This window comes from Rhinolophus ferrumequinum, chromosome 2 (genome assembly GCF_004115265.2).
Source record: "Rhinolophus ferrumequinum isolate MPI-CBG mRhiFer1 chromosome 2, mRhiFer1_v1.p, whole genome shotgun sequence".
In the NCBI taxonomy this organism is placed as follows: domain Eukaryota; kingdom Metazoa; phylum Chordata; class Mammalia; order Chiroptera; family Rhinolophidae; genus Rhinolophus; species Rhinolophus ferrumequinum.
This window is the reverse complement of record NC_046285.1, coordinates 17,476,905-17,490,173: the sequence shown is the minus strand read 5'-3', so window position 1 is coordinate 17,490,173 and position 13,269 is coordinate 17,476,905. Positions and strand designations below refer to the sequence as shown.

The 13,269-nt window shown below is 38.7% G+C and overlaps 1 protein-coding gene across 1 annotated transcript in view; it reads left to right on the top strand.

Annotated features, from left to right (window-relative positions):
* The first annotated feature begins 2,667 nt into the window (after nucleotides 1–2,667).
* The window catches only part of GBE1 (1,4-alpha-glucan branching enzyme 1), a 253,230-nt gene continuing 242,628 nt past the window's right edge, over nucleotides 2,668–13,269 (top strand). The window contains 1 exon segment of the mRNA XM_033134959.1: nucleotides 2,668–3,026. Coding sequence (XP_032990850.1) covers nucleotides 2,902–3,026 — 125 coding nt within the window. The 5' untranslated portion in view covers nucleotides 2,668–2,901.

The following is a 13,269-nucleotide window of genomic DNA, read 5'->3' as shown; positions in this document are numbered from 1 at the left end:
CTTCTCAGAAACCACTTTTTCCCTTATCCACTCCTGGTTTTTATTTAAAGTTACTTCTTTATACTTGGACACATCTCTCAGGTTTTCCTTTTTATTTTTTTCTTTTAATGATTTTCAATGGGGCGGGGAGCGTGTAGTTTTAAAGAATATATTTAATATTATTTATACTTAAAAATCCTTTTTTTTTGTATTTTAAAAACAGCTTTACTGAACTGTAATTCACATATCATATGGCTACTTAAAGTGTATAATTTAGTCTATCCACAGAGCTGTGCAATCATAATATTTTAGAAAATTTTCATCACCCCTAAAAGAAACTCCATTCCCATTAGCAGTCACTCCAATCCCTTCAGTCCTGGGAAACCAATACTCTGTCTCAGATTACCTATTCTGTGATCTTTATGACAACTGAAACTTGTGTTGTTCATTACTGATCTCTAGTACCTAGGAAAGTGGCTAGCACATGGGACTTCGATAAGTACTTGTTCAGTAGTGAAGAAGATAGAATAGGTCCTTCTTTTCTTGGAGTTTATATTATAAAAGGGGAGATAAATAAATGAAAACCACCTGAATTTTGTTAACTGTTGCACAGTAGAAACTGCACTACAATAGAGAATACTGAGAAATCTATTTAGTGAAAACAGAGGTTTCTAAGAGATGAGTTGACACTTATGCTGAAACCTCAATGAACGCTGGGAAGGAGCCATGAAGGGCCCAGGAAAGAGAATTCACAACAGACAGAAGGGAACCTGAAGTCTCAAAGGCTACAAAGAACTCAGTGACTACAGAGCAGTAAAGCCAGAAGATGAGAAAGTGGTGGAAAGGTAGACAAGGACCAGATTATACAAGTCTTTTTAGGGATGGTGAGGAGTTCCTATTTAACTCCAAGTGAACCAGCATGCCATTCAAGTTGTATGATTTATTCCTTGTGCAGAGCCTTACTATTCAAACTGAGTTCCCAACCACCAGCAGCAGCATCACCTCTGCACTCTTAATAATTGCAGAATCTGAGGCTCAACCCCAGAATTAAGTCTCTACTTTTAACAAGATCCCCAAGTGATTCATATGCACACTGCACCTTGAGAAACACTAGAGAATGGATTAGGAGAGAGAAAGAATAGAAGAGGGGAAATCAGATATGTTAGTCCAAGTGCTGCCTGTATGAGTGATAGCAGAAAGGATGAGAAGACTGAATTAGGATATGTTTTGGAGATAGCTGGTTTCGGTTTCTTAGCTGGCCAAGTGGAGAGATTTCAGTAGGCAAGTATCCATATGTACCTGGATTTCTGAGAAAAGTTTAGTACTGCAAATACAGTTTTGTTGGTCTATTGGGTATCCTGCTCTGACTTTCAAGTGTTGCTTTATAGTGTTTTATATTGAGAAACGTTTATATATTGTCATCTTTATGGAAAATAAGGCATGCCTTTATGAAGGTTGTCCAAGTCGTCCACTTTTTCACTTTGAGGTCCTCTGTTGTTAGACATTTTTCAAGTCCTCGTTAACACCTAAACACACACACACACACACACACACACGTTTTGAATGTTTTAAAATTCAAGGCCCACGGCTGATCAACACTCTTCCTTCTCTACAACCCTTAGGGTTCTCCACACCCCAGTCTTAACTAGGACGATATCCTCAAGTCGCTGCAATTTCTAGGTACAAAGCAGATTGGAAACTCCTGGGATGGTGGGTTCAATTCTCTTGGTGTACAATTCTGTATTCTTAAAAAAGGATCAATGAGCTAGGAGCCATTGGGGAAAATTACATAGAGTCCCCATTTTTAAGCCAAAAGAAAGGGCAATTTTTTGCATTATCACTTCCTTAATAAGCAGCACAGCTGAATTTCAATTTACTGGTCTTCTCTATACCATTTCTCTCATCTAGGATAGTTTTGTCAAAAGTTCAGAAATAGCCAAGTAAAACCAATAAATACCAATCTTGGGAAAGTTTATGTTTTGCTTGTGATTTCCAAAAGCATAAGCAAGAACTGACCCAAATCAAGCTAGTCTTGCAATGTAAGCTAAATTGAGCTTTTTTTGTAGACCTGGTTTTTGTCTGCTCAGGGAATTTTCAAGGCCGGTTTCCATTTACTTTTAAGTTTGTTACAATTATAAATAAAGGCAAAAGGCCTTTTCTTTTCTTTCTTTCTGAGGTATGGGGAAGGGGAGAAGTTCTTGCCATGATTTCGATTTTCAGCCACTGGCAATCCAGAGATTAGTACCATAACACCAGAGTATCAGTGGGACTATTCCAGGATCCTGCCTCTTTTGGTTCAATTCACCAGACAGGGAAAACCGAGCAGATTTCCGGTTAGGAAGTGATGTTAACGTTTTCAACGGTATTCCTATCTCCATAGTGGCCCTTTTCCCTCGCTGTGAACTTACTCGATCTGTCTGGAACACTGCCGCTGCAACAAGAAATTCGCAGAACTTTAAGCAAGTTCCTTTCCAAGAACACCATACATACATTTGAAGGGGATGCCGCCAGTGGGAGTTATTTAAAGAGAAAAGCGGAGGGTTTGCTCCGGGGCCAAGGCTGGGCTAGGTCGGCTAGACCCGTCTCCTCGGATTTTGCGGGGTCCAGCGGTTTGGGGGAGGAAAAGGGCAGGTCTGACGGCCTCCAGGTGGGAGCCGCACGGGTGGGAGGAGGGCCTCGGCACCTCCTCCCCACTCGGGACGTGCGTCCGGGGTTAACCGCGAGTCCCGCTCCTCCCCGCCGGCGGGGGGAGCAGGAGGGCAGGCGGCCGTTCTCTCAGGCTATAAAGGGCCTTGGGCCGCTACGGCTCGCCTCAGCGTCCTCCGGCTCCGCCCTCGCTGCCTCCCTCTCGGCTCGAGCTCCGTTCCCCCTCCGGCTCCACTCGACCTTCTCGGGCCTCAGCTACTCGGGCTGCGGCGGAAGATGGCGGCTCCGACCCAGTGCTCCGAGGCGGCGCTGGCTGCTGCTTTGACGGACGTGCCCGAACTAGCCCGACTTTTCGAGGTTGACCCGTACCTGAAGCCCTTCGCCCTGGACTTCCAGCGCAGGTACCGCCTGACTCTGTCAGAGTTCTCCTCCCCATCCTCGCATTAACCTCAGAGCCGGACAGCCGGCTTTCGCTCAGCGCAGGTTTCGGGCTCGGGGTTCGGGCCCTGTTCGGCTCCCGGGCGCGTGGCCCCGCCCCTCGCCGAGCTTTGGCCCCGCCCCTCCCCGGGCCCGCCCCTCGGCCAACTTGGAGGGTGGTGCCTTCAGAGGGTGGGCGTGGGGTTGATTCCCTTAGTTACGTTCAGTGGCTTCTGGAGCTGCTGCTTAACAACTCTGGCTCCCTGACTAGACGCAGGAGCGCTGAGTAAACTTTTCTCATCTTCTCTTCCTTCCAATCAGTGCTTCTGCTCCATTGAGTACGTGCTTTGGCTCCTAGTACTCGTTTCCTCAGGTGCTGACGTGGAGGGAGGCAACGCTGCTGTAGGTTTTCTGACTTCTCTGTGCACCACAGTGGTCCTGTGAATTAGCGTTTGCGTAAAACCCGGCGTGCGCAATGTCGCCTTTAAATTCTTCTAGTTCATTTCATAGCAGAGACTGTGGTTTTTATATCCAACAGGATTCTTTCAGGCCGCTTTTGTTCTTACTGATATTACCCCTTCTCAGAGGAGATTAGGCCTAGCTTGGTCACCCCCCTAACCCCCTGCCCCTGGGCCAACAAGGAGGAGTAAACATCCGGCAACATTCACCTGTGTTGGGCATTGCCGTCTTGAAGACGAAGAAAGGCAAAGAAAGACAAACTTCTAGAGGCCTGTTTAGGATGCTTTAGTTTTAGCTTGACTCTTATGCTGTAGTAAATTGGTTTACCGCAATGAAGTTGCTGGTTTACTAATTCTACTTGTCAGCTCAACTTAAAAGGTATGCTATTAAAGATTTTAGTAGTTGTTATACTAGTTATAGTAGTTACATTTGTGAGATAGGCATGTTGTGATTGAATGGTTTCTGCCCTCTTAGCTGAGCCACTTGAGAATGAAAACAATTATGGCACTAGAATATACATGGTCAAATTTTCAAGGAACGGAAAACCTCTAGCTAGTTAGCTATTTTAGCTGGAAAGAAGCTGCATTGGGTGTAATGAAATACTGCTGATAAGGAATTTGAAAAAAAAAATCTTAAGATCATCACCTGACATTGTCACTTGTTACCTGTATTCAATTTAGCAACTGTTTATTGAGGAATTCCTGCCGGACACAAAGTTGAAAACATCTCATTCCAGAGCTTGTATATCCGGATGAATGAGCCCTCAAAATAGTCACCTTGAGCTGTTGCTCAGTTAATCAGATGATTGGGCCCTTATATAAGCCATATGGTAAATAGGCTTGTGAAATTGCTTTAAGTATGTATAATATATGCTTTCAAAGAAACAGTGCATAACCTCCATAGTTCAAGATTAGATTTGATTTAGAGATAGGCAAAACATTTTAGAATGAAAGATGGTGCCCATACTTTTTCACGTGACTATTAATGATGGACTATGCTTAGTAAAATGAAATGTAAGACATTTCTAACAGAAGAGCTGTGGAAATGTTTTGTCTATTTCTGCTCATCCCCCTTTAAAAAAAAAATGATCGCAAGCAGACAGACATCCCTTGTTAGGTGTTTCTTTCATGTAATTCACTTCAATTCCATCGGGATCGAAGCAGTTATGATCCGCTGTTATGGTTTGTCAAAACTAATGAGAGTGACCAAGGCCAGAATAAAGAAGTGGGGGCAATCCAGTGTTCTTGGTGAGAATGCTGGTCCAGTGGGCCCTTGTGCCTCACTCTGACCTGGATCCTCCTTCAGGCCGTGGTTCTGAGTAATTGCCATTTTCCAGCACACATGTTCCATTTAGGCCTATCAAATAGTAATTTGACATTTGGCAGTGGTAATTTTTACTATTAACAATTGAAGAATAAAAAATTCCTCCTTCATAAAATTTTGTTCTGGTACTTTCCTATTTTCTGTTTATTTTTTGTTATTTTATTTTATTTATTTATTTTTAATTAAAGTTTATTGGGGTGACCATTGTTAGTAAAGTTACATAGATTTCAGGTGTACAATTCTGTAATAATACATCATCTATATATAACATTGTGTGTTCACCATCCAGAGTCAGTTCCCTTTCCATCACCAAAAATTGGATCCCCTTACCCTCTGGTAACCACTTCTGTTTATTTTTAATAACCTACCGGTGCAGTGTGCCTTTGGCCTAACACAAATATGCAGCCCATCAAACATTTAGGTGCAAAAAGTATGCTTATTAAGGAGTGAAGAAAATTTAGGGCAATACAAACAACAGTATGTAAGAATGGTGATGGGAGAGGCAGTTTCTTCTCATTGGTTGACTGTCTCATCCTTCCCCAACCAAGGTATCTTCATTAGAAATTCTGTTATGTACATTTGTTGTTCTTGTTTACCTTTTCTTTAACTGTAAGGATGTTGAATCATGTGTGAGGATTAGTGAACTACTCTGTGCCATGGCAATCACTCAAGGATGTAGGCTAAGGAAGGCTTCATTTTGAAACATGCTTTCTACAGTGTCAGTGGCAAGAAAAAGAGAACATGTTGAACTATGCACTCTGTTTCTTATAGCTTTTGCCTGAGTCACTTCTGCTGATATAGTGGCCAGTGCAAGTCAAGTGTGACTTCTGTGCCATGTGTGTGGAATAGAGAATTGAGATTTGTGAATGGCCTGAAAAACAACACAATTGCAACAACACTGTCTATACCCTGTGTTTAAAGTTCATATAGTACTTTTAGATTGATACATTATGGTATTTGATTTAATCCTCATAACAAAAGCACAAGGTAGGAAGGGTGGGCATTTTTGTTTTTCCTGTTTTACAGATAAAGAACCTGAGATTTGGTTTAAGTTCATATGACTAATTAGTGCTGCAGCTGTAGTTAATCTTTCCTTATTAAAACTGTTCTCTAAAAGTTCACAAACAACGACTTCTTGGTAATGTAGTGAATACCTCTTTCCTCCTCTTTATTCCTAGTAATATAAAACTGAATTTATTTTTTTTTTCTACCCAACCTGTTTGTCCCTTTCTACCCTATCTGTGTGGTATCTTTCTTCATCTATCAACTGCTCCAGCCTAAAACTTAAGAATTATCCTTCGTTACTCTTCTCACCTCCTTTTCTCTAATCTCCAAGTCTAGTCAATTATATCTCTTATTTTTCAAATATGTGCCACTCTACATTCCTGCGGTTTTCATCTTATGTAAGTTGCTACCATCTCTAGCCTGATTTACAAAAACCAGCATCATAATTGTTCCCCATTTTCGAATCTTCTCAACAATTCTTTATGGCTCTTAAGGTATACTGCAGACTCTTTCTCATGAATTACAAGATCTTGTATTATCTGGTCCCTATCTATATTTTTAGCCTCATCTTTGGACCCTCCCTTTCAGTCTGTACCATCTAATAAGAGGGAGCCTAAGGGTAGAGAAGTAGGCGGGATGCCTGGGGGCCATTCTGTAAGGGACTCTAAATTAACACTAGAATAAATTGGAAACATGACATTTGTTTTACAGATGTATTCCTTTCTTAAATATTGAAGAGTTTTATTTCTTACTTGGTGTAGGCTCACAAGTAGTTAGAGGTCTAGAAAAATCACTGAATGAAAGGTGAGAGAGAGCAAGAACTAGAAATATTTCCTGCTCTTTATCAGAAGAGTGACTCTTTTAGCTTAGTAGAAATGAATTAATAAGTGAATCCTTTTCTTTGTTTAATTTTTATTAATAGAAAATAATTTTCTCTGTCTCCTCAAATAGATCTTTAACAAATGTTTAAATACTGTCAGTTTGAAGTGTGCCAGAATGTTCTCCTGTCTTGGATGATACATGTTTGGTCTGGCCCTAGGTCCAGCTGTGCTTTTGTGCATACTGTTTCTTCTGCTTCTACGGTATGTTGTAAGTTCCTACACGTGCTTCAGGGCATAGCTTAGATATTTAGGATATGCCTTCCCTAACTTCTCCTCATTTTTCAGCCTTCCTCGCACCAACTCGAACACTCTCATCCTAAGGATTACCATCCTCTGTATTGTGGTCGTCTTTCTGCCCTTTTGTATCCTCCACTAGAGTATTTGCTCTCATTGGTGGGCTCCTTATTTGTGCACTGTTGTACTCTCAGTCTGTAGAACTATACCTGGCTTATTGGAAACAGTACAGTCTTTGAACGTGCAAAAGACTGAATGAATGTCTTGTTTTTCTCTTTTCCACATCAGTGAGTCTCCAGTCAACTCACCCAAAACTAAAAATGTTGGGAATGCTAGGCCGGATGGACAGAGAAGAAGCGATAGTGACCAGGAGGTTATGTGTGATAATCTGGGGGAGGGGAATATGTCTTCAAGTGAAGAGCTAAAGAGAACCAGAGACGATCAAGAAAATCATTATTAATTAGATGCTTCCATATTCCACCGAGACCAGCGGTTTAATCACTGAAGGAATACTCTGAGAGAGCCTCAGGTCAAATTCAGTGCCCAGGAATGGGAGGAGAGGCTTTTGTGAGCTCAAGTGTGTTAAGTATTATAATTACAGTGAACGTCTCTATTTTGTTAGAAATAAAAATAGCTTTTACATTGGTATCTAAATCAGAATTGGAAAATAGTTTGGATGCGGTGTTCTCAGCAATCACGCCAAAAATGGATTCTCACAGCACAGAGTTTTAAATCATAGCTGAATGGTGCACTTGTTTTCCCCCCTCCGTGCCTGGATAAGTTGTGGGCTCTGAGGAAAGTCAAATGTCAGTGATTCTAGAAGGCAGGGAAGAACATGAAGCTTACCGGATGCTCCTCACCTGCTCTGCTGTACCAGTGGATTCGTTTGCCCTTTGCAGCTGAGATCTGTCCTAACTCTACAGTCACTCCTGCATTTTCTAGAGTGAAGGCAAGAGGCTGTGGCCTCTTCTCATTTCAGAGTGCCTCCAAATGACTTGATGGAGGAATTTGGTTTCATTTAGGCTTCTGCTCCTGCCGCACAACCTCCTGAGAACTGGCATTTTTTGTGGTAACTTCTTAGAGAATTCAGTTCAGCCCTTACCATGCTGGTCCTAGTTAGTAAGATGATGATACCGTCCCAGTGAAATGTGCTATAGTTTCGGACTAAGTATATCATGCTACTGTTACTTGAAAACGTGTTAAACTTCAGTTATACATTTATAGATAGTAAAAGAAAACTTAAATGTGTTTTCATGGGAGAGAATTGCTGCCACTACCAGGTGCCTTTCACTCTAAAGTAAGTTCATTTTTTACTAAAGAGTAGATGCTCTTGCAGTGATGTCTGTGCATCAGTAGATGTTCACCCCTGTTTTGGATCCAGGGTTCTTTGTGTTTAATATCCAAAAGCAGCCCTGTTCTGTTTTGTGTTTAGGGTAACAGGAATCCAGTTCATTGCCAAAAGGTAAAATTCCACATTAGTCATGTGTTATACATTCTGCATTCAATAATTTATTACACAATTCTATTGCAGTTTACTTGACATTGTTTAAGTTATGGTGACTAACTTGGAAAACTTGATTGATTGTTGATGTTTAAATGATCAGAGTAATTTAGGTTCTAAATTTAGTTCCTTCACATGTAAAACGGAAAAAACAATATAAAAATATTGCTGGCTGACCATGTTGCAAAGTACAAGAGCAAATCAAGACTTGAATTTTAACTCTCTTAAGTGCTAAATAGTTTGGAGTCCAAGAAAAAATTAATCGGCTTCTGTGAACCTTCGTTTCCTCTTCTGTAGAATATGGATGGGACCCACCTTGTAGGGGTGTTAGGGGATCCTTCTTTTTCCCAGTAGAGCGATTGTGTGAATGAGGTGAGGAGGTGGTAATTTTAGTCATAGTCTAATAGAGAAGGAAGAGAATATGTTTAAACTTTGATCCTTAATTTGGAGAGGAAATAATAAGGCAATTGCCAGTTTACTAGAGCTGAAGGCAAGATGAGTCCGGGATATAATGAGCACAAAGCTCCTTTTATTGAGAGAGGTAAATGCTAGCCTGCAGAAACTCAAAATCAACTCTTCTCTTGATCTTCCTGTTCTTTTTTTTCTCTTCTTTCATCTGATTGCTAAGTGTTCATATTCTTGGGCATCAAACAGCTGCAGGGATTTTCTTCTTCTTGAACTCTAGATGATTGGAGCATGGTCATATCGAATTTACTAATAGCGGGAATAACTTTGAAAATAAGAAGAAAAATATATAATAGCAGCTTAAAGGTTTGGAAATGAAAGAATTATACACTGGAGTCTGAACGTATAATCTGTTCATAAGAAAACAAAATAAAGCCTGTGTCTTGCTTTGTCTTTTTTCCCCCACTCGCTGTTTTCAGTTGATGATTTCAGTTATTTTCAATATGTTTGATTTTGCAATGAGATGCATAATACAAAGGAATGGAATATTCATGTGTGTTTTAGTAGGTCTGTAGAACAGTGAATTAAAATGAGACACAGTTTCTGGGTATATATTCTAGGTGTGTAATCTAAAATATGATAATCAGAAACCAAGTCTACAAATATACTTGTATAGGTAAACTTGAAGTTTGCAAATATTTAGCAAGTGAGGATTCAGTATTTCTTTTGCCAATGAAATCATGTTACTCAATATTACTAATCTAATTTTTTTCATTTTCATAAATGATAAGCAACTAGCCACAGCCTACATTTAATTATGAATAACTGCATAAGACAGATATGGCTTCTGTTACAGAAACATGATAAAATCAGTTAGGCATTTAGGTCTGTGTAACAGAAAACCCAACATACCCTTAATTAACAGAAAATCCCACAAAGTGAGTTATTGAAACGGAGGTTTGTATTTTCACAAAGACAGTGAAGATAAGTAATTTGGACCTTAACCTGGACCCATCCTTCTTTATCTTTCAGCTTTACTGTCTTTAGCATATAATCTTTACTGTTATGCTTAGAATATATGGTAGGCATATATTAATTTTCCTGTAAACTCCATCTAGTTCTTTCAGTTTACAGAGTATTGAGCAGAACTGTCCCATGGTCATCCTCAGCTAAAAGTGAGCTTGGATTATCAAGGCATTTAGTGGCACACACATCTTCCTGAGAAATGTCCTTTTACTGCTCTTGTGACAGCTTCCCAAGAGGAGACTACATCTGGCTAAAGATGGACAGTTCCAGCGAGACCCTGGTGTAGTTCCTCAACATTGTATCTGTGTAGAAATCCTTCTGAGCAGAATCCAGATGTTTCCACCCCTCTGAGAGATGTGTACAGCCACATCCTTCAATATCACCAACCCCTGGGTCATGACTTTCACGTTACTAGACCTGATCTGTATTTTTCTGAACACTTTTCTTGGGGAAAGACAGAGACTTTTGGTTGCTCTGGTCCAACGTGAGCTGATCCGGTCGCCTTAGCTACCTGGGCCCACAACTTGGGAGCATCCCCATCTTCTCCTTTGAATTTCATAGATATTTTACTCTTTAAAATAGAGTGTTTTGAGAGGAAATGAGTTCATCAGTTACTAATATTCTTTCCCTATCCTCTGGGCTCATTAAAAAATGATCTGATTTATCAAGTTAGTTGGAGAATATTGTGTTTGTGAGGTTAGAAAAAAGAGCTAAATTAAAGATGTCAATTAATTTATGCCTAATCTTTAAAACACAAATTGTCTTTCGTTATGTAAAGACACACAAGCTTATGAGGGCTTTAGCATTATACCTTCCTGCGCTTTTTATGTATTTATTTATTTTAAAATTTTTTTTTTTGGCATTTATTAGTTTCAGGTGCACAAAACAATGTCATAGACATTTATCATTTATGTCTGTCACACAGTGACAACCCTCTCCTGCCATCCACTACCCCTCTGACGTTGCACACAGCCATTATATTTCCACTGTCTCTATTCCTAATGCTGTACTCTGCTTCTTGTAACTATATATATATAATTGTGTATGTATATATATGTATATATAACTGTAGTTAACATTCATTATTGTTCAGCTTCAGCTTCAGGTGTACAGTGCAGTGATGTGCTTTTCTTTTTAAAGTTTAAGATGTGTAACTACCGTTCTTCACAACATATCTACCATAGACTTTTCGTATAAATGTAGGATTTTATCATCACAGTCAAGTGTCGTGTTTTGTCTTCCACAATAGGACTAAACATGAATTTGTGGAAGAATGCGATTCCTGTTTGATGTCAGAATCTAAGATCAATGATCTGGATTCTTATTTATTGTCTTTCCTAAGAGGTTATTATCCATGATCTTTCTATGCTATTATTTGGAGAAAATGAGTAACTAATGTCTGAGTTACTGTTGCTTTTTAGTTGTTTAAAAATTTTTCTCTGGAGGGCTGGTTATTCAGGATTCTGGAAGTTCACAAGCTATATAGTTCATGTGTGTCATTTCTATACTTCCCCACCCCCAAATCTTATCTGTCTGCTTTAAAACATACTGATACTTTTGTGTGCTTATTTGTGCCTTTTTTTTTTCCTTAAAAATTGGAGTCTTCCATCCTCTTGACCATTTCAATTGGCAGTGCTGTTTTGTTGCTGCTCTCCCTGTAGTATTAGGTAAATCTCTACTCATAAATGCAGCACATAAGCAGAAAGTTCTTAGAAAGAAGAATGTTATAAAAACTGAAGTTTGGTTGTAGCAGGTTCAAAGAACCTTTAAAGAGAGCATTTAAACCTTTTAGAGAACATTTAAAAATATAGTAAATTTAGAGAACTGCAAATTGTGTTAGGCTAGATTTTTAAAAGAAAAATAATTTTGAAATAAATATAGACTCATAGGAAGTTGCAAAAATAGTACACAGAAGGCTCCTGTCCCCTTCACCAAAATTGCCCCAGTGGTACTCTCTTGCTTAACTACATATATTGCAGTATCAAAACCAGGAAATTGACATTGATACCATCTACACATCTCATTCAGATTTCACCAGTTTTTACATACTCATTTGTGTGTACATACTTTGCTGTTTTATCACAGGTATATATTAATGTAACCACCACCAAAAGGAAGATACAGAACTAGTCCATGACCAATAAAGAGCGCCCTCTTTCTTTTGTATTCATGCTGTGCCCTTTCCCTCCCCCTCTAACTTTTGGCAACCACTGGCCTGTTTTCCATCTGTGTAATGTTTTTTGTTTTTAAATGTTGCAATAAAAACCAAGACATGGATATTTATGTACAGGTTTTATTTCTCTGGGAGAAATGCCTAGGAGTGTGATTGCTGGGTCATATGGCAAGTGTATGTTTAGTTTTATAGGAAATAGCCAAACTACTTTCTAGTGTCTATACCATTTGCATTCTGACTAGAAATGTATGAGGGATCCAGTTTACCTGCATTTGGTTTTGTCATTTAAAAAAAAATTTTTTTTTTTTAATATTAGCTGTTCTACTAGGTTTGTAGTGATAGATCACTGTGGTTTTAATTTGCATTTTTCTGATAGCTAATTTTTTTGAAAATCATTTAAAATATTATTTATCACCTACACCATCTAAAATATTATTTATCACCTATACGTATATTCTCTATGGTGAAATGTCTATGTCTTTTTTCCATTTTTTAAGTGGGTTGATTTTTCTCTCTGTTTTTTTTCTTTTTTTTAACCTTTGAGTTTTGAGACTACTTTATATATTTTAACACAAATCATTTGTCAGATATTTGTTTTGCAAATATTTTCTCCCAGTCTGTAGCTTGCCTTTTCATTTTCTAAACAAGGTCATTCACAGAGAAAAAAAAAATTAATTTTGATGAAGTCCAATTTATTGATTTTTTTGTTGTTGTTCTTGAGTGGATTGTGCTTTTGTTGTCTTATATAAGAGCTCTTTTCCTAGCTCTAAGACTTGAAGATTTCCTGTAATGTTTTGTCCTAGAAGTTTGTTTTACATTGAACATTTGAGTCTATAACCCAGTTTGAGTTATTTTTTGTATAAGGTTTGAGGTTTAGGGCAAGGTTTAATTTGTTGCTTATGGATATATGATTCCTTTTTTTCAGTTTTATTGAGAATTAATTGACATACATCACTTTATAAGTTTAAAGCATACAACATGATAGTTTGGTTTAACACGTATTGTGAAATGATTACCACAGTAGGTTCAACTAATATCCATCTTCTCATGTAGATACAATAAAAATAAAAGAAAGACAAAAAGAAACACAATAGTTTTCCTTGTGATGAGAATTCAGGATTTACTCTTTTAACAACTTTCCTGTATACCATAGAGCACTAGTTATAGTATAACTAGTTAGTTATAGTCATCATGTTGTATGTTATAACTCTAGTACTTAT